General features: G+C 38.8%; 1 protein-coding gene across 1 annotated transcript in view; it reads left to right on the top strand.

Annotated features, from left to right (window-relative positions):
- Window positions 1–21,050, top strand: part of LOC126367662 (uncharacterized) — a 32,870-nt gene extending 11,820 nt beyond the window's left edge. Inside the window, exons 15-28 of the mRNA XM_050011291.1 lie at window positions 5,175–5,292; window positions 5,997–6,139; window positions 7,053–7,199; window positions 7,750–7,860; window positions 9,268–9,384; window positions 10,284–10,375; window positions 11,525–11,677; window positions 12,262–12,420; window positions 12,877–12,977; window positions 13,146–13,332; window positions 13,954–14,145; window positions 14,880–14,985; window positions 15,785–15,920; window positions 20,766–21,050. Of these exons, the coding sequence (XP_049867248.1) occupies window positions 5,175–5,292; window positions 5,997–6,139; window positions 7,053–7,199; window positions 7,750–7,860; window positions 9,268–9,384; window positions 10,284–10,375; window positions 11,525–11,677; window positions 12,262–12,420; window positions 12,877–12,977; window positions 13,146–13,332; window positions 13,954–14,145; window positions 14,880–14,985; window positions 15,785–15,920; window positions 20,766–20,914 (1,911 nt within the window). The 3' untranslated portion in view covers window positions 20,915–21,050. The remainder of the gene's footprint in view (window positions 1–5,174; window positions 5,293–5,996; window positions 6,140–7,052; window positions 7,200–7,749; window positions 7,861–9,267; window positions 9,385–10,283; window positions 10,376–11,524; window positions 11,678–12,261; window positions 12,421–12,876; window positions 12,978–13,145; window positions 13,333–13,953; window positions 14,146–14,879; window positions 14,986–15,784; window positions 15,921–20,765) is intronic.
- Window positions 21,051–22,220: the final 1,170 nt, after the last annotated feature.

Below are 22,220 nucleotides of genomic sequence, written 5' to 3'. Positions count from 1 at the left end.
ATACACATACACACATATTATTATTATTATTTTATTATTTTATTTTATATTATATATAGCTGCAAACCCACTGACTGACTGACTGACTGACTGACTGACTCACTGACTCACTGACTCACTGACAGGGTTGTTCTCCCAGAAGGAGCGTCGGGGGGTAAAAATGATGTATAGGGGATGTGATCGGGACCACCCGGTGAGTATGGGAAAACTTCCAGATCTTGGAAAACTGCTCCGCATCAGGGAGACACCCTACAGTCTGGCGCAACTATTATATCTGTATCAATTTTTTTTCGCAAAACCTATTTAAATCTTGGTCAAATTTTATTGCCGGTGAAAAAAAATCAAAATGGCGGAAAAACAAGATGGCCGCCATACAAAATTTTGTTTTTCTAGAAAATTCCTCAAGGTCAAAAAATATGTATAGGGGTGTGTTCGGAACGTCAACTTTGAAAACTGCTCCGCATCAGGGGGCACCTGGAACGTTTTGGTTTTCATGAGATCTATTTAAATCTTGGTCGAATCCAATTGCCGGTAAAAAAAAAAAACTAAATGGCCGCCATACAAAGCTTCGAACTAATACAGGACACGCGAGCAGCTTGCTGCGAGCGAACCACGCGACATCTAGACATCTATTATATAATAATATAATATAATGTCCTTTCTAGCTCAGACCACACCTGAACATTTTACCGGCAAGGGTGTACCTATTGTTATCTAGTAATTATTCAAGTTCATTTGCATTCTCACAATTTCTATTGCATGTTAAGTAAGTAAGTAGTTAATTACGATTACGAAATAAGCACGGAATATATTGATCAGGATTATTTATGAGGTTTTGAAATGAACATCAAATATTTTGATATTTTCGTAAAACAATGTTTGGTCAAACATTGGCCCCGATTCCTGCAGACACCGCCTAATTTTATTTTAAGTTATATCCGTCATTTTCATATCCTTCGAAAAGGAAAGGGACGGATGATTCACAGCTCTTAATTTTAGGAAGAATGAGTAAATTAATGAATAACCCGGGCGAGTCAAAAGGTACGTCGCTGGTATGCAACCCGTTTGACGTGCAGTCTACTTAACTGTATCGGGTTATTGACGGATGTAAAATTTTTAGACGGTTGGTTTAGATTTGTGCTTAAAATTGACGTGTGTTCCATAAATTTTATGCTTGTCGATTACCCGTCCCTTTCCTTTTCGGCGGATAAGAAAATGACATATAACTTAAAATAAAATTAGATGGTATTTACAGGAATTAGCACCATTAATCACGTAAATAACGCCTGATTTTATAAAGTAGGTATAATTCTTGTTTATGTGTTTTGGTGTTCTTATTGTCTGTAAAAGATCTGTAGGTATACGTACTTACTTCATACAACATGCCATCCACAACTCAACATACAGACACCTAATTTACTCAGACGTTCCACATCATAGGATTCTATGTACAGCTGAGTATATTAATGGTAGGCCTCTATGAGAACTAATAACTCTATTTGTATGTTTGCATTTACAGTTATTAAAAAGCTATAATTATTTGCAGTGCATCATCTCATGGGGCGTTGAGACGTCAGTTATTTGCAGTCGTGGTGTACCGGCTTGCTCACGCTTGGCATACTGACCAGCAGGCCTAGTGCTTGACGGGACTTGACGGGGCTTGACAGTTTGACAGCCCCCCGTCTAGACTTACCACGGACTTACTTGCACTTTGTGCAGACTCTACCGACTCTACTAACAACAGCCTCAAGAAATGTCTTTCACTTTTATTTTAATATAAATCCGTTGCGGTTTTAGCGTCTTATTTATAATCGGGTTATCGGGTTAATGCCGATACCCCGACCGACCGATACCGATAGCGGTTGGAATAAATGCATTAACCCGATAATTTTCATTATTATAACTAAATAAGCGTGAAGAAAATATAGCTTGAAGCTTGTTTAAAATTATCGTTTATTTGATAGAGTTTATTCTAAGAACACTAGAAAATATTTAGGAATAAAAAATGTCTTAGGTAGATTCACTTTTTACGCTTTAGGTTTTTATTTAATTAGGTATCTATATACGGTAATTTGTAATTCAATAATCGTAAGTTTATGAATTATTTCTCATTGAATACATACTTCAGCTATATTACTTGCTAGAATCCTTTCTGCTGTAAACCCTCATAATATTTTAATAATATTGTAAAACTTTATTACGACATAAAACTGTCGTGCATTCGTCCATAATAGTTTATTATATTACTTATAGGCAACATAAAACGTGAAGTGTGATGATGCAAACTTCAATCTTCAAATACACATGATTGAATATTAAATAGACTATATAGGTACCTAGTACCTACTACCGTTTTGCCATGCACAGGTTTATATTATAGCTGGTAACGCCAGATGATTAGTTTATGTTTTTTTTTAGTAGATTATTCTCCATGTAGTTATTCTCTCTTGTAGCAACAAGACAACCGACAAGACAAGACAAGAGCGTGGCTCTTAAATTAGTGATGTGATTCGTTTATTACGTTCAGGATAGATATAATGGATACAGCAGAGAAAACAGACCTATCTCAGTCCTAATCTCAGATGGGAATGGTGGTGGTAATCCCATTCTGTCGGTAATATAGATTCTTTGTGGTGGTTGCATGAACCTACCTCTACTACCGGTGATAGACTACCACTGAATTCGAATTTTATTTTAGAATTCATGTTTAGATCTACTGGTTTTCCCTTCGGGTCGTAGGGTCAGATTGGTAGTCGCTTCTGTAAAAACGGGACCTGTCAAATCTTAAGCGGACCTCGTAATATGAGATAACATAACGCTAGGGAGATGATGATGGTTGTGCTACTACTAATACATTTATAGAGGTACTTACTATCTAAACTATTCAAATTACAATAATATCTAATCGAAACTTTTTATTTGACAACGAAAACAATTTTACTTTTGTTAATAATGTTACGATTACAAAAAGCACCTAAGAATTTAAAATGGCAACAACTTCATCACACCATCATGAAGGTTTTTGCATTCCAACTGGCCATTTATATGCATTAAGAACCTACTTAATGATAACCTTATATTATAAAATGAATATTAAAGGTAGGTTACATACGCAAGTGGATATAAGTGAGTCGGTTATGATTGTTGATAACGTGAGTTTCAGGTTGCCGTTGCCTAGCGACTAGCGGGCCCATCCTGGTATGTCGCCGGACTGGGCAAGTTGCCACGGGTTGCAAGTATGCCGCATCCGTACTACTATAGTTACTAGTTCCTAGCCAGTGCGTTTATATGACCTTAGGTATTTATATGGCGACTTAGGGCAGCTACACATGGCGTGGAGCGTACTCGAAACGGCGGCGGCGCGGTATGTTTGACAGTTACAACGACGTAGCACACTGAAGACAATTATTACTGACATTTATTTGCTTATGTCGAGAGTCTCGCGTATAGAATAGGGATTTCTTAGTCGAGAGACAAAGCTAACTGGGTTTCAACAATGATCGTTATTTATTCTACTGCATAGGTTGATAGCGCTTGGTAGGCAGTCATTAAAATTATCTTTAGTTTATCGTATTTAATAGTGTTTGGATTCAATCTTTGCCGAGCCGTTGGGTTTTTATAGTTAGCACTTTCGTCTTACTATACTCGAAATAAATTCATAAAACGAATGTCTTCTCCAACCTGCAGCTGCATTAAAGCAACACCTAAGTACTTATGTGCGTACGTATATAGGTACTTATATAGGTTATAACTATCTGCTATAATGCTTATTCGCAGGTCTTAGTCATAGAATACCTGACCCGAGCTTTAGAGGTTTATACTGGGTTTATACGATTTATATTGCGCTTTTGACTCAATGACAGCTCAGTTGGTACTGCGCTTACTCTCGGCCAAGAGGTTGCGGGTTCAATCGTGAACCTGCTCTAACGAGTTATTCAGACGGATTTATTAAATTATTAGTGAATGAATCCATAAGAAGCCTTTCTTCAATCTGAGATATGTCGTAGCATTTGCCTCGTTTTATTTCACATACAGTCTGTCTCAAAAAACAAGAAGACGGCCCATTTTGTTTATGATTTCTGTGAACATGTAACGTATGTTTTCTGTGTACAGTAAAGTGTACGTAATGTATTACAAACCGCGATATTCATAAACTACATTATTTTACATTTAGGACTACTTAATTTCTATCTCTATAATCAGAAACTCGACGCCCCTGTACAAATCAGAATGACGACTAATTAGGCAATAAAAAACCGAGTCGCTGCAAACATAGCACTGTGTGACAGCTATAATCAGTAAGAGCCGTTGTTATCCACCCATGATCCACTTGCTCTACGTATATTTGGGCACTTTCGGATATTGGACAAAGAAAGTGTGGCGAGCGTGGGATTAGGACGGTCATAATAAAATCACGAAGCTCCGATAGTATCGCGTCCAATTCTCAAAACGATATCGTGCATTTGCGTCCGGATGACTTCAATTTGATAAAGTCTAGTTATTATTATTATTTTATATTATATAAAGCTACAAACCCATGTACTGACTGACTGACTCACTCACTCACTGACAGAGTTGTTCTCCCAGAAGGAGTGTCGGGGGGTGAAAATGATGTATGGGAGGTGTGATCGGGACCTCCCGTTGAGTATGGGAAACCTTCCAGATCTTGGAAAACTGCTCCGCATCATAATAGCAAGCAGCAAAATTTTGTGGTCACAATTTTTACCTGGATTGAAATTAATTGATATTTTGCTAAAGATCTCAGATCACATTAAATTATAATTTTTCAAAAAGTCGACGTTATGTACCTAATTAGATTGCGTTTTACCGGTGCGTATTGACAGCTAAAAATTCTTGTTTCATAAATATTCAAAAATACTTATAATGGCAGAGGCATATAAGTATAGAAACAATAAATGTTGCTTGGCAAAGAGAAGCAATTTAGGTAGGTAACAACATAATTCATATTTATGATATATAGAATTATGTTGTTACCTACCTCAATTGCTTATCTTTATTTTCATCAGAATAATAATGATTGTCTATCAATTGCCTACCCAAAAAAAAAAACACAAAAGATGCATAGGTATGTCATAAACCCATGAAATTAGAAGGTTAAACGAATCTATATTTTTATTAGGAAAGCCCCTGCTAACACCTATCTTTCTCCGCAGAATCACGTGACGTACAAAGACTTCCTCAAGTACTTGGAGCAGTTCATGGTGCCGAAGGAGCAGATGTTCCAGCAGATGGCCATCATGCAGCCGCCGAGGAGGAACGACGACGTACCCGGTATATCTAGTAGATGTACACTTTCCTGCCACACCGGTCGCCTGGAAGAAATTGCTGTAGAGCAACAAGGCCGCCAATTTGTACTGTAATCTTGCTTGTGTGCGTTTAATTGTTTATGTTTTTCTTTCTCTATTTTTATCTTCCCGGATATATAATCATCAGCCTAGGTGGCGTTCTGAATACCCTTTAGCATGTTATCTTGACCTAGTGCAAGCCTCTAGCAAAAAAATATATTAAAAAGTTTTAATACTTGCGATCTACTCTGAACTGGCGCGCAGCGATCGATGAATTTAGAGGAAGGAGGCGAAGTAGGTAGGTCAGGATCGGAGTAAATGGAATCTTATAGTCTCTACTTATATCGGTGGGTAAGCGTGATTTTATGTATGTACAGTCACCCCACTTAAGGACTCTGTCGCACTAACATATTTGACATTTAGTGAGACTTACAGTTCAATTTGTCAAAAAAGTTATGTGACATGGTACCAAAGTGTATACATTATTAATGCTCGTGACCGTATGTAACCCCTGGCACTCCACATGCAAACTCCAAATCTTCTTCTTCTATCGTGTGGTTGAAAGGTGGCCAGTGCGCTCGCGTGTTGTCTTCTAAGTTGTCTTGTATTTTACTATTAATTGTATCCATTTCTGTTTATTTATCTAAACTATCTCGTACTTTATTAACTTTGCTTTGCAACTACCAACAGGCGCCATGCGTGGTATGGATGCGGACAAGAATATGGGACGGCCGAAGATCGATTTCCCTCTACCGGCCACGCTGAAGGGTCTCACCGGGGACAAGGACAAGTCCTTCCCCACTATGAGCGAGTTCTTCGAGCACCGAAGAAAGGTACCTATTAGAAAGTTTTATAAATTATATTTTTATTATTTTTTCTCGGTGAGGGAGGGGTACAGTGAATATTCCTCTGGCTACCCCAATTGGGATATGATCGTAAGGTTATGTTATGTAAAATATAATGAACAACCAAAGGAAACCAATCCAGTTTACTGTAGCCATAGAAACAGCCAATAGGCTAGTTTGCAACTAGTCAAATCAGTTGCTTTTTACTAAATTTCAAAACAAGAAATGAATATGGTTTTTGTATAAAAAACTACACTGTGATGTCATAGAAAAACGTAATAAAATGTCGGAGTAATTTATTACGTTTTTGTTGATTAAAATTCATAAATAATTTAAATAGAAAAAAGAAAATGTTTTTCGTTAGTAGCTAAATAAAGACAGATCTAAGATCTAAATCTCTCTTAATTTAGTATTTATCAGAATTTCATAATTTATCTTGAACCTATTACACGACCCAATTCAATATGCTCGTGACAGTAAATACACGTTCCTTGATACCACTTACCCCTTTACGACCTAGTGCAAGCTCTTGCGATTTTCATTTGTCTGAATAAGTTAATACACAGTATCCTATATAAAATTCCAATAAATCGAATAAAACGGGATAAGCGGTTTGGAGCATGGATTTTTGTTTGCGGTATTTTGTTAAAAGGGCTGGGTCCCAGATCCACGCTCTTGTCGGTGTAGCATTCTACATTCTTGTCACTCAAGGACCAATTCTTTCACTTCCTTGTACGACACGACGTTCGCCTTCTCTTTAATCTGTTCTATGTAAGCTCTTCTTGGTTTTCCTCTGCCTGCTTGTTTCCTGGGTCTATCAAGCTTAACATCTAGAAAAGTCTATATTAAATATTGACACCTACCCGAATTCCTTGTACCAACAATATAATATTTCAAATAGGTTCCGATGGACGTGTTTCAGGCGAAGGACTCCGCCCAGATGAACATGTCTGCGCGGACAGCTGCGCAGGACATCGAAGCGTCGTCACACATGCAGCAGGCTATGCATGATCGCCGCCGATCTGACGAAGCCAGGCTTAAACAAGAGGTCACCTTTACATACATACACATTACACAGCCTGTATATGAGCCGGTAGACCTGTGCCCAGCTGTGGCTGCCGGACGGGGTATGAAGGATACTGCAGTATGGGCACACCGCTCTAGTGCGGTTCCGTGGAGATTTTTGCTTGTTTATTTTGAACCTATAAAGTGGAAAAAGCTGTGCTGCATCCATTGTAAAGCTGTGCGTCTATTGTAGCTGAATCGAGGCATAAAAAGTCTTGCTTTGTGTCGATGCTATAGAAATACATATATAAGATTGACAAATCGCAAAATCCTGACGCTGCGTCCGTAAACCTCTCCAAAGGAAGCTCAGCTTCTGAAATTGCAATATTTTTCTACCATAGCTTTTCGGAGTAAGTAGGCAGATAGAAGCGGTTTCAATGCTCAATTTTACATTAACAGCCAAATTTTACTTTTTTCTCATATTGGTTCACCCTTATAAGTACGGCTAAATAACACAGTCACTTAGCATCACCATGAAATGACAGATCATAAGCATTTTTTATTTTTATTTTATTGTGTTGTCATACAAATAGGAGGTGCGGCGCTTCCAGGTGGAGCAGGCCAAGCTGCAGCTGCAGAATATGCAGCAGCAGCGGCGCAAAGACATCCAGCACATACATATGTGCACCATCCAGCCACATTGTGTAAAATTCTTTTATTTTTTTTTAACTAAACATTGGTGCCTATTCAGTAGCCGTGGTAGCCTAGCTGAAAGAACGCTTGACTCTCATTGTAAAGTCGCAGGTTCTAGTCCACCACGGACCTAAACCAATGTTTTTATACATTGTGTTCGAATTCATATTTGGATCATGAATGATTATAATGTGCTCAGCGGTGAAGAAAAACATCGTGAGGAGATCTACAATCTACATTCCCAAGAAATGCGTTTCGGTGGTATGTGATGTATGATATGTGAGCTGGTTATCCCTTCATGGGTTGGAAGGTCATACAGGCGGTCGCTTCTGTAAAAAACCGGTCCTTTCAAATCTTCAGGTCAAGTAAGCGAACTCCGTGACAATGGAATATCGCTAGGAAGATGATGATTTGTGCCTATCCTGGTGGACACAAACTTACTTAATCTTATATTGAAAGCTCTTAAACTAGTGTCGTCCTTCACTTACTATAAGAGCACGAAAGAGATAGCGCAGGACGCCCTTAAACTTTGTCACGACATCCGTAAGGTAGCTAGCAGACTGGGGGAGAAAAGTCTGAGCTTAATCTTTCGAACGCCGGAACGCGGATCTCGACCAGACACAATGTAAAATCTATTGTGTCTGGTATCTCGGCATATGAGAGGTTAATGGCGTGCCACAGGAGAGGCCTATCTCCAGCATTTGATGACAGTGGGCTGTTGATGATGTAATCAATGTAACTGGAACCTTATTACTAAGTACAAGTTTACGATCTTCTCATACGTGATGGTTTAACAATATGTTACGGAAGATACGGTCACCAAACAGGGGGTTAAAATGGCCACATCGAAGCAATTCATCAAGCAATTCAATAGCAATATTGCTATTTGACATTTGATTGCATTGCGCACTTACTTTTATATGCGCAAATATCTTACTTTGATGTGGCCTTTTTAACTCCCCAGATCATCATAATATTCGGGTGTTATTTTTTTAATATCAAACATAGAAGTAATTTGAATTAACTAATCATCCCTTAAACCTTAAATTATACAGAAGCTTATCTTGTAAACTTGCTTGAATAAATTGTGTTTCCACTTCTAAAATAAAGAATAATACTATGTATACAGGGTGTTAGTACATCGTAACGAATACTAAGGGGGATAATTCAGACCATGATTCTGAGTTAATACCATGTAGAATTTTCCGTCGAAAAATTCATGTATTTTTATGTTCCATACTTTTGCGGCGGAAAATTCCACTTGATATCAACTCAGAATCCTGGCCTGAATCATCCCTCAAAGTTTTCTTTACGATGTCACTAACACCCTGTAAAACGCTAACTCTTCGCCCCGCACCGATTCGTTATGAGATATGCTAAATATTAGCATATCTCATAATCATTATTAATATTTACAGAAGAATCTAGAACAGCCTGGGCAAATGTATGAGCCACCGGAGAAAGATTCGAGCGATGATCTGAACACTAGCACCAGTGGGACCAGCAGCGCCACCCTTGATACCAGCACCGATATAGTAAGTATTCAAATCGTAACAATAATGAGTAAATAACGTAATAGTCGAGGAGCTCGGTGGCGCAGCGGTAAACGCGCTCGGTCTGCGATTGTTGAAGTTAAGCAACTTTCGCAAAGGCCGGTCATAGGATGGGTGACCACAAAAAAAAGTTTTCATTTCGAGCTCCTCCGTGCTTCGGAAGGCACGTTAAGCCGTTGGTCCCGGCTGCATTAGCAGTCGTTAATAACCATCAATCCGCACTGGGCCCGCGTGATGGTTAACTAAACATCCCGATCTCCCTATCCATCCATAGGGAAGGCCCGTGCCCCAGCAATGGGGACGTTAATGGGCTGATGATGATGAACGTAATAGTGCGACAAAGGAACCTTTTACACTGACGTACAACTCCTACGTGCGTGCCTACGTCTTGTATTTACGGAATTATGATGAGCCTTTGTCTGCCGCAAAACTATCAAAATTGTCAAAGATAACATGCCACTCACATGAAACATAATGAGCCTAAAATCTGTAGCTACTGAAGTAACCAAGTCCACAACTTAGCAGCAGACACAAGTTGTAAATAAAAAGAGTAATATTGATTGCAAACATAGGTATTTATCTTAACTGATGGAAAATTATTAATAGCGCATTGTGGCTTAAACATGTTTATAAGGGGTAGGTATCTTATTCTAGAATTTTGGCACCTCGGACGCTTCACACAAAAATCTCGTTTTACACAGACACTACACATTGACGTTATCGTACACGCGCATCTGTGTAAGTGGCGTCTGACGCCACACGACTGAAGACTAAAGTAAGACCGAGGGGGGTAGAGGTAAACCTAGCTCAGCCGCTGGTGGGGAGCGAAGAGTTGCCTTCCTATACGTTGTATTGTTCCTTATTATATGCTTTGATTACAGAATCAGTTCACAGCAAAACAAGGAGAGAAGAGGCATAGCGTAGCAGCATCATACCTTGCAGCCGCTACAGCAGCATTGTCCGGACCCAGGAGGTGAACGAACAGTTTACAGACATCTGAATATTTTATCCAGAAATTAGAACAGCTTAGATATTTAGTAGACACATAACACATCAAAGGACTCGAAGATCAACTCCAAAATAATTTGAGCACCAGATACCTCTTTTGTGAGGCCATTTGCCTATAGATAAAGTAAGGATCGTGAGTCTCTGGTTGAAGGTGACACCAAAAGGTGAAGATTTTAGCCTTTGGAAGATTTGAGCATGCTCCTTCTGATCTAATACTCATTTTAAATTCATCATCTCCACAGTGTTATCTGACCTACCTTCTTTCTAATGTAATTTAACCGCTGTCGTCCTGTATTTCACCAGCTTGCTACTCAAACATATAGAGCCGCATCGAACCCCGGTACCGAACTTGCACCAATGAGTTATTATTAAACATTAAGGTCGACCATTATGACGGTGATACGGCTCGCCACCTTGATAGGTGGTCTCGCAAAAAGCTCGGTGAGGTGTGAGTACTTGGTTCATCTTGTGATGGATGTGGCTCTGACTACCTCAATAGGCCAGTTTCCAACTAGTCCAATCAGTTACTTTTACTAAACGTCAAAACACAAAATTTGTGTGAAAAGCACACTGTGACGTCATAGTCAAAAGTGATAAAATGTCGTACTTATTATTACGTTTATCTTGACTAAGATTCATCATCATCATCGTCATCAGCCCATTAACGTCCCCACTGCTGGGGCACGGGCCTTCCCTATGGATGGATAGGGAGATCGGGCCTTAAACCATCACGCGGGCCCAGTGCGGATTGATGGTTATTAACGACTGCTTATGCAACCGGGACCAACGGCTTAACGTGCCTTCCGAAGCACGGAGGAGCTTGAGATGAAAACTTTTTTTTGTGGTCACCCATCCTATGACCGGCCTTTGCGAAAGTTGCTTAACTTCAACAATCGCAGACCGAGCGCGTTTACCGCTGCGCCACCGAGCATGTAGTATGTAGTATACCTACATGTAAGTATAAGTAATGTCATTTAGAGACTTGTTAGAAATGGTTTTCGTTAGTTTTAGACCTGTCTTTATTTAGTAATCAGAATTTCATAATTTATCTTGAACCTAGCACACGACCCAATTGGGATATTATGTAGTTGTGAGCTTTTTGTATTTGCTTCAGGGGATCGCAAGTGCCGTCTCCGTTTCCGCGCCCGCAGGCAGCCGCCGTGGCCACGCGCTCGGAGCCGGCGCGGCAGTCCCATGTGCACCAGCAGGACAGTCCGCAGATCTCACTCTTCAACCAGTCCAAAGAATCTCTCGCTAGAATAAACATGTACGTTACTATTGGAAACACCAACATTACCAACGTAATTTTGGCTGACAATTTAACAACCAACTTCCTTTTTTTGTAGCTGTCGTAATTTTTGGATATATAATTCGTCTTATTGATTTATCGAACATCGTTCGCATTGTACTTAAAGACTTAAGTACAAAAATATATCTGTAAGTGCTACCAACAAGTCGTGGTTTTCTTCCATTGTGCTTCCACCACAGACCAGCCCTTCAGCCCAACAGAAGTTGTACAGTTACATGAGACCACCTAAAAATAGGTAGTTCCGTAAATTTTATGCCTGTCTATTATCCGTCCCTTTCCATTTCTGTAGATTAGAAAATGATAACTACTTATGACTTAACATAAAATTAGGAAGTGAATATGTCAGGTCCAATTTAAAATAAAAATTAGATGGTGTGTACTGGAATCAGCATCATTATCAAATAAATAATAAAAAAATAATAATTAATTATTATTATTATTTTATTAATTATTTAATTTGTTTTGTATGTTGTGTGCAATAAAGTATACTTGTATTTGTATTATCAATGCAAACAAACAATTGAAACATGTTTCGTTTTCAGGAACAAGTTGTCCACGTCGATCCTCGGACCTTCAAACAAGAACTACATCACTGAAGGCTCTCTCTTCAACTGGGACAGAGAAACTGTGCTGGTGTTTGGAGGGATAGACCCTCACAACCAGTACGGTACTGGCAAAAATAACGGGAAAGATATTTTTAGGTGACTTTCCTTTCTTCATCCCACTGTTCCTTAAAACGGCCTCTGTGCTCCAAAGGTTGAGCATTGGGCTCACGATTCGGAGGTTCCCGGTTCGAAACCCGGTGGAGACATGTAACAAATTCACTTTGTGATCCCTAAGTAATTTAATTGCGATATTACGGCTGATCACCTGATTGTCTGAAAGTTCTTACTTTCAGATCATCTTTGATATTGTGCTTCGGAAAGCACGTTAATCCGTTGATCCCGATTACTACTTACTGATTTAAGTAAGTAGTCGTTACATGAACCATGTCAGGGTCGTTTGGCGGCTCAATGATAACCCTGGCACCAGGGTTGATGGGGTTGGTAGTGTAGCTCAACAACCCACACGATAGAAGAAGACTGTTCCTTAAAAGTCTGGTATGTATAATCCGGATCATAATTACCTACATTTTTTATCCTATCCATGAATTCCAGGTTTGATCCAGTTACAAATGTATGGGACTTCGTCGGAGATCTTCCTGAGCCCAGGCATCACCATTCTGTAGCATTCCTCAGAGGCAGAGTGTATCTTGTTGGTAAGTATTCGGAGTGACAGGTACTGCTTTAAGTTTTAGGAGTAGCATTCAGAGATATAAGCAGCGGTGGAAAGCATAAACGCGACCCAGACAGGCGCGGTTACCGATTCAAAATTAATTGATACGAAATACGTATAAAGTATTCAAAAGTTACTTTCTGCCGTTTAGGAGGAGCAGACCCTCGCGATGACGATATTCGCGGCAAGTCGGTGGTGGTTTCAACGGTATGGAGCTACGAGCCTGTAACCAGGTCCTGGTACAGTGAGAACGGGCTCTCTGTCCCCAGAAAGAACTTCGGGCTGGTCGTCCACCGCATGGCTCTGTATGCCATCGGTGGGCAGGATAAGAAGGGCAGGTGCGTATAACAATTTCTTTGAAAAAAAAAAAGATTTCTGTATTTTTCAGCTTAGTTTTAGAATAGCAAATTTGTCAGCGATGAAAGTTGCTACACATTTGTATAACGGCATCTAGTATCGTTTACTCCTAATTGATTCAAATTCAAATTCAAAAATATCTTTATTCAGTAGGTAACATAATTACACTTTGAATCGTAATTTTTTACATAACGAACGTCTCATCCGCTTAAAACTACTGCAGCTTCTCACAACCTGTATAGCCGGGTAAAAGAAGCTGCAAGAAAAACCTCAGCATAGGGCCCTAGACGTTCTTTTTATTAGAATTGTTTCTCCTGTGAATGTCTTGTAATTTTGTATGCCATAAATTGCTAAAAAGAACTATAACTATTGATCTTAATACATTGTTTTAAGTTTACGCGGTTTTTATCATAATTAAAAAACATAATAACGGGTTCTTACCGCGTTTAAAGCAGGGATATGTGTTTTAATTATATGATCTTGTGTGTCGTAGGTTTTACCTAAATAAACTTTTTTTTTTATCTTTAGTCACGATCGATCTTTCATTTTACTGTTAGTTTTACTATTATATTAAGCATATAACAAACTTATCGTTCCACCAGAGTATTGCGGTCGGTGGAGAAGTTCGACCCGAAGACGGGCTCCTGGACGGAGATGCGGTCGATGGGCGTGGCTCGGATGGCGGTTGCGGCCGTCAAGTACCGCGACTACATCTGGGTGGCTGGAGGCATGACCGGGGAGAAGAAGAAGCCGGTCTGCAAGATCGTCGAGTGCTACAACTCTAGGACTAACGAGTAACACCCATACGTTAACTCGACTTTTCATCCATTCGACTTTTCTTCCACTCGACTCTTCCTCCACTCGACTCTTCCTCCACTCGACTCTTCCTTCACTCGACTCTTGATCCACTCGACTCTTCCTTCACTCGACTCTTGATCCACTCGACTCTTGATCCACTCGACTCTTCCTCCACTCGACTCTTCCTCCACTCGACTCTTCCTCCACTCGACTCTTCCTCCACTCGACTCTTCCTTCACTCGACTCTTGATCCACTCGACTCTTGATCCACTCGACTCTTCCTTCACTCGACTCTTCCTCCACTCGACTCTTGATCCACTCGACTCTTCCTCCACTCGTCTCTTGATCCACTCGACTCTTCCTCCACTCGACTCTTGATCCACTCGACTCTTGATCCACTCGACTCTTCCTTCACTCGACTCTTCCTCCATTCGACTTTTCCTCCACTCGACTCTTCCTTCGCTCGACTCTGCATCACCTGAGCATTTTGGTATTTTATTTCTTATTTTGTATTTTTCTTTTTTTTTCTATTCACTTCATATCAAATGTATTTTATTGCACAGAACTTAATAACTTGTGCCGATACTGCCGTTAAAACACATGCATAATTATCTAAATCAAAGCAGTTTTTCACTCGGTCGGGTAAATTTCTACATATCAGCGACCATTTTAAAAAGTTACTCGTTATTTTAGTTCAGCTTGTAAATAAACAATGACCAATTTTTTCTAGGTGGACGGAGATTCACTGCCTGCGTTTCCCCAGATGTTTCTCCACTATGTTCGCCATGAACGACAAGCTCTACATTGTTGGTGGAGCTGGGAAAGTTTGTGACAAGGTACTCGTTTAATAACATCGTGTTGTTATACATTTTTTTTGACGTGACTTATCGTGATTTGCCGCAAATTACATTAACTACTTGGACAAGTGGGGAGCGCTGAGAGCTTTCACCCGGTACAAAATTTTAAGACAACAGGCCTGAGGGTGCTTAGTTGGGCGCAAACGTCGGATCAGGGCGTCGTCTGAGGGAAAGAATATTTGTAAGAATTAATCGACCCTAGTGAGTTGATAGCGATAAGCGCTAAATGAGGGAAATCGTCGACCACGCCGGCGGGGGGGGGGGGGGGGTCGGGGTTCTGAAGTGTTTGATGTCGCGAGCTAATTGGCCGCCTCTATGTATGGCTACTAGTAATCAGGTCGTCGGGATCGTATTAATATAATCCGGTAATCCGGACCGGTAAACGTCCTTCGGACGCCGATACTTTTGAGTATCGTCCCCGAGCGGGATGTACTTATTCGGAAGCCGCAACTACCAGGGGATTTGGGTGGTGCGGAGCAGAATTGAAAAAACTTTTTGAAGCTAATTTGAACCATTGGGCAATGGTCGGTATTTATAAATACTACCGCGCATTCTTGTTTTTAATACTATGTACTTAGTAGGTACTTTAATAATAAATTTTAACACTTACTTCATTTACAATTTGCTTAGCTTTTTCCCAATAATTTGAACTTAAATTGCTAAGTATACGACGCTTTTGATACTGATACTTTTCTGTCTCTATTAAGGAGAAGACACTATGTTCTTCAGATATGTTCGTCTTTCCCGTGGATGGTTTCGCATTTTCCAATTTCCCCAGGACAAGACAGCCAGCAGCGTGGGCGCCATCGACGTGTGGGACTGGAAGGACCGCGAGTGGAAGGCGGAGACCGAGATGTCCATCCCGCGCCATGGACACGCGCTCGCTTACCTCGGCACACAGCTCATCATCATCGGTAAGTAAACATATCATCAATCAACCTGCATCATCCCACTGCTAGACAAGCATAGAATAAGGAATAATACTACGTATAGAACGGCAACTTTCCGCCCCCCACCACCGTCTGAGCTAGGTTTACCTCGACCACCTCGAACGGGGAGGTAGGTAAATAAAGAAATAAATATTCACTGATTATTATAAAAGTATCTTTCGTAAGTAGTAATTTTTTTTGACGTGACTTATTGTAGATTTGCCGCAGATGGCATTAACTACTTGGCCGGACAAATGGGGAGCGCTGAAGGCTCTCACCCGGTCCAACGTTTAAGACAACAGGCCTGAGGGTGCCCAGTTGGGCGCGAACCTCGGCTCAGGGCGTCGTCTGAGAGGAAAAATATTTAAAAGAATTAATCGACGCTATTGGGTCAATAGCGATAAGTGCTGAATGAGGGAAATCGTCGACTACGCCGGCAGGGTCGGTATCGGGGTCCTGAAGTGTTTGATATCGTGAGCTGATTGGCTGCCTCTATGACTAGAGTAATCGGGTCGTCGGGATCATATATTACGTCCTTCGGACGCCGATATTTTTCAGTACCGTAAGTAGTACTACCTACCTAAGTAATAAAGGTTAAATTAGGTATTGTAATTGACAGCCCTCTGACGTCACACACACAGTTGCACGTGTTGATAATGTCAATATGTAGTGTCTGTGTAAAACGAGGTTTTTTCTATGAAGTGTCCGGATGTGACATAAGTCTCCGACATTTTGCACCATCCTTTCCGACTAACCTCATCTACAACTTTCTCGCCGTTTCAACTACCCATTGACCGTTTCCTTGGTTACCATTCTGCGATACTAGTATATAAGCCCATACTCATTCATTTATTTGTATACTCTATATTGCTTTAAAGACTGTGGTCCAGTGGTTGAGCGTTGTGCTCACGATCCGGAGGTTCCGGGTTCGAATCCCGGTGGGGACAAATCACAAAAATCACTTTGTGATCCCTAATTTGGTTAGGACATTACAGACTGATCACTTGATTGTCTGAAAGTAAAATGATCCGTGCTTCGGGAGGCACATAAAGCCGTTGGTCCCGGTTATTACTTACTGATGTAAGTAAGTAGTCGTAACATGAGCCATGTCAGGGGCCTTTGGCGTCTCAATAATAACCTTGACACCAGGGTTGATCAATGAGGTTGGTACAGTCATGAGCAATATAATGTACTTACCCACTTTAGGACTCTGTCGCACTAACATATTTGACATTTAGTGAAACTTACAGTTCAATTTGTCAAAAAAGTTAATGTGATATGGTACCAAAGTGTATACATAGTAATGCTCGTGACCGTACTCCACCTCACAACCCACACAATGGAAGAAGGTCATTTCCCATATATTATTTGTAATTTGATGTGTCATATTATGATAATGATCATAAATACTTACAAATTTATCGTACTATACAATCTATATCTTATAAACATTGCACGTTCATAGTAATCTTTGATAACAAATTGTTAGCCCTAATCGATCTACTTATTTGTGCCTATTTATGCAAATCACACGGAACTAAAGGTGTGTACATACTAACTGCTTAATTATAATCCGTGTTTGTTATCATAGCATTAGTTCCTTAGTAACTATCTGACGATTATTAAATATAGTGTGGCTGCTAGAGCAACGAACGGAATAAAAAACATACATACACTCACGTCCGTAATCCCTAATGGGGTGGGTAGAGCCACAAGTAATCAAAGACAACTTGCAACCACTGTTGATACGATGTCGTAAGCTGGATTATGATACACCTTATGGTGATAAGGGATCAGCCAAGCCACCCAATAGAGGACACAATCCCTCTGTCGGTTTTTACGACATGCTCGGGAGGACAAGCAGCTGAACGTGTTCTATGTGTGTGTGTTTTTATTTGCTGCCAGAACAGCGTAGAAGCAAGCTAAGGTTGCCTGGCAGAAATTGCTGTTTAGCAATAAGGCCGCCTATTGTGCTTATGTTTTATTCGTATGTTTATGTCCTTTGTATATGTTGTTGTGCAATAAAGTATTATTGATTGATAGATTGACTGAAGCAATAACGGAATAAAAAGACATCATTATAGGGTAGTTTCCAACTAAGTAGTCAAATCAGTTACTTTTTACCAAACATCAAAACACGAAATTACTATGGAATTTGTATGGAAAAGCAACGTGTGACTTTATAGAAAAACGTGTCAAAATGTCGCACTTATTGTTATATTTTTCTTTATTAAATTTCATAAATAAGTTAAATAGAAAAAATAAAATGTTTTTGTCTCCTTTAAATTTGTCTTTATTTAGTACTTAATTCGAATTTCATAATTTATCTTTGACCAAGGAAACTATCCAGTTATGCCCAAAATTTTTGCTAACCAAGTTTAAATTTACAAAACTTGACTTTATTTCGACCTTACTTCAGTGTAAGTACCTAGATACCTAAATGTTGAAAAGTCCCTTATTATTTATTAGTTATTACTCATTTGGATGCTTCGAAAAAGAAGTTCGGAATGGTTTATTTTTGCCAGCTAGTTGTCTTTAAACTTATTATTGGATAGCGTTCTCTGACACGAAACTCACGAAAAAATCCACTTGTTATTAACTCAGGATCATAGTCTGAATCATCCCTCAAAGTTTTCGTTACGATGTCACTAACACCCTGTATATAAATTCCATAGAAATGTGTCGTTTTTACGTTTCGTAAAAAGTATCTTATTTTGACTAGGCTGTCCTCTTGCATATTGTCCTATCAAGTAGTGAATGTTATTCGTTACAAATTATATAATAATAATAATAATAAAAAAATATTCAGAAAAAAAACATTAAGTACTTATAACTATTTACAAACAATCATCTTCAGACAAAGTATTGGTACATAATATTTTAACTGTTATTAAACATTCATACAAGATTAGCTGTAACTCCTGCACTAGGCTAAAGCCCGTATCGCAGAAGTCACGTTCAAACGTTACCATTATAGTTAAAACATACTATCTTATACTCTGCTAAAACATTATAAAGAAAAAAATAATAATAATAATACACTAAATAAGTTGTTAATCGTTACATTTGAACAACTACACTAACAAACAATAATACTTATTTGACTTTAAAATAAATGAGATCATTGTTAAAAAGAAGAATCTTATTTGTATGTATGTCTGTGAGTGTATATTTAAATATACGTATTATGTTTATGTGAAATAAAGGGTATGAGTGACTGTGTGTGTATGTGTGTGTGTGTGTGTGTGTGTGTGTGTGAGTGCGTGTGTGCGTGTATGCGTGTCTGCGGGTGTAATGTAGGTATGTAAGACGGAGTGTTATTTAAGAGTATTTATGCTGTGATCCTTAAAAGATCTTCCGTCTCCTCATAGCTTAGAGATAATAGCCATTTCTTTAATGTTTCTTGTGCTTGATTAGTTTTCAATTTACAAATAGAGCAAATTTTATTAATCTTATTGTATAGGTACGGATGTAGAAAATTAGGAAAACGCCTGGCAAAACTAGTGCTGACTATAGGTAGAGGGATATTAAATCTCCTTTTTTCAAGTAGGACAGTGTACTCATTAGATCTGATAATACTCTTATATATGTATATATATAATTGGTATAAACATGCTTTTATCTTTAATTTTTACTACAACGTACTTGAAAATTATCAAAGCGTGTATACGTATTCTCAAAAGTATGATTAGTGCAACGATAGATAAATAATAAGTGGTGCTTCCGGGTAAGTGGCATGTTCATGGAAATGTTTACTAACTCGTATTGATTAACTACTTGATTAATTTTCAATCACAGGTGTTCAAATATTCCATTAAAAATCCTTATCTTAACCCTGTTGACTTAAGTAGGTACCCATTGAACGCTTATTATTTCAATTTTAGTAAGTAAGAAAACCGCATCAAAATCGGATTATTAGTTTAGAAGATAATTAGTAACATTTCTTTGCACAAACGCACACACAAACATCTCTCACCCTAAACGCATATACCTGCTCCGTTCCGTCGTGGGTAAAAAAAAGATTACTATGTTATCTATTTTTTTTAATAAATATCTGTCTCTTCATGCGGCCGAAGGGGGTGGCGGGGGGGGGGTATCAAGAAATCTTCTTCGGTATCTTATTTAATAAGACTACAGATGTAAAACCACCGATTTAAAACGTTTTAAATCAATTGTTGCCGTTTTAAACGGTTGAATATACGTCTATAATATTCTGTATATTTCTATCTATTCTGTTTATTTTATATATTCTGTAATCCTTACTGCGTATAGAATGCCGAGCTAGATTTACTTCAACCTCTCTGTCTTACTTTAGTATATATGGTCGTAAGCTGCTAAGGCGTAAAAGGGAGCGCGCGGTTTGTCTGTCTCGTTCGTATTTAGGCCGGGTTTCCACTGACGCGGAGATGGGCGAAGAAGAGCGGAGCAATCACAGCGTTCGAGAGAGCGAAAAACGAAAACGCTCTGTCACTCTCTCCCTCAAGGTAATTGGTCGATTCCATTCCATTCGTCTCAGTGGAAACGCAGCCTTATGCGGTACGAATGTAATTTTTGTAGAGTGTCCGAAGTGTGATAATACTTAATAGTTAACTTACGAAAAACTAATTAATGTAAATCTAAGAGGCTAAATCTAGGATCTATAGAACTAAAGATCCGAATCTTGGATTCTGGAATCCAGTCAGTGGATAGGCATCTTGATCTCTTTATAAATACTTATCTCATTTTTTTTGTAGGTTTGCCGTAAATGGCTACTAACTACTTGGCCGGACAAATGGGCGCTGAGGGCTCTCACCCGGTAATTACTTATCTCACATTATTATCACATTGCAGGTGGAGTAACGACAATCTACATGCGAGCCCTGAGCAACGTAGAGTCCTTCTGCTGTGAGAGACGAGCCTGGATAAGAGGAGTTACGCCTCTGCCGTCACCCCTGTCGGGGCATGGCGCGGTGACACTCCCTCCCGCGTCACTCATGTAACGTCACATAGGTAAAAAAACTCTACTATGATTCTATGACATGACTCCTCTGTAATGTGACTAGTCTTTGTCCGTTTTATTTGCAACGTGAAATTAATAGTGAAAGTTAAAGTATAGTGTGATAGTGCTGTGAATATCCTGCAGTTTGGTGAAATTTTTGTGTGTTAATATTTATAATTTTATCATTAAATTATAGTTTAAATAAAACTTTTTCGACTTTATTCAAAATATTTTATTTATAAATAAAACTAATTACTTATAATTTAAATTACATTTTCTATTCGTGATACACGAACGTGCTTTTAAAACTAATATCACATTGTTTACTTAATTACTTATACTTATAATATACTTATTGACATTGAATGGGAAGGTAGCAAACATGTTAAAAAACTTTTCGTAAATACAACAAGACTTAATGCTTGATATGCTATATTAAGAAAGAAAAGGCTTTCAGCTGCTAGCAAAATATAATTCGTAACAAGTAGAGATACGTTTTCAAAATGCTATGAATATGATAAATAGGCGAATATTACAAACGAAACATGGCAGTTACAGCTTGAGGCAAAACCTGACAAATAGTTTTCATATATTTAGAATCCACATTGTTGCCTTATAAGGAAAACTTTAAAAGCGCCTTTTTGAAAAATCACTTTCTTATGTGATTTTCTTCTACAAACATAACAATATTTGCATGCTATTGTTGATAGCTGATAAGGAGGGACTTCTATGTACATCCATCTGTTAATGTACCGTTTTCAAAGGCAAATAAAGAGTATTTCTATTGACTGTTTTTCTTTTTTCACCTAGCGGTACACATCCTTAGGCATAGTTATAAAGTAAAATAAAAGAATTATTAAAAAAAGGTTAGCGACAAAATTATTATTTTTGAAGTAAGGTAGAAAATCTAGAAAAAAGTACAAAATGGGTCATATCTCCTAAACCGTAATAATCGCTGAACATACATGGGGGTGTTTTTGGTAGCCAATGAAATTTTGATGGTGAACTTCTGGGCCACCCTGTATACCTACCCCGCGAATCAACTACTAGACACCTCGCATAAAGGCAATCGCATCCGGTTAGTGCACCTTTTTCCTCTGGGAAACGGATGCTAGGTATAGTGCATCCATGTATTTATTTACTTTCACTACATTGAATATTGAATTGGGTAGTTTCCTAGATCAGTGATAAATTATGAAATTCTGATTAATAAATAAAGACACATCTAAAAGTGACAAAAAACGTTTTCTTTGTTCTATTTAACGTATTTAATTTATGAATTGTAATAAAGAAAAATGTAGTAATAA

This window comes from Pectinophora gossypiella, chromosome 6 (genome assembly GCF_024362695.1).
Source record: "Pectinophora gossypiella chromosome 6, ilPecGoss1.1, whole genome shotgun sequence".
Classification (NCBI taxonomy): Eukaryota; Metazoa; Arthropoda; class Insecta; order Lepidoptera; family Gelechiidae; genus Pectinophora; species Pectinophora gossypiella.
The sequence above is the reverse complement of the archived record's forward strand: the minus strand, read 5'-3'. Positions and strand labels throughout refer to the sequence as shown.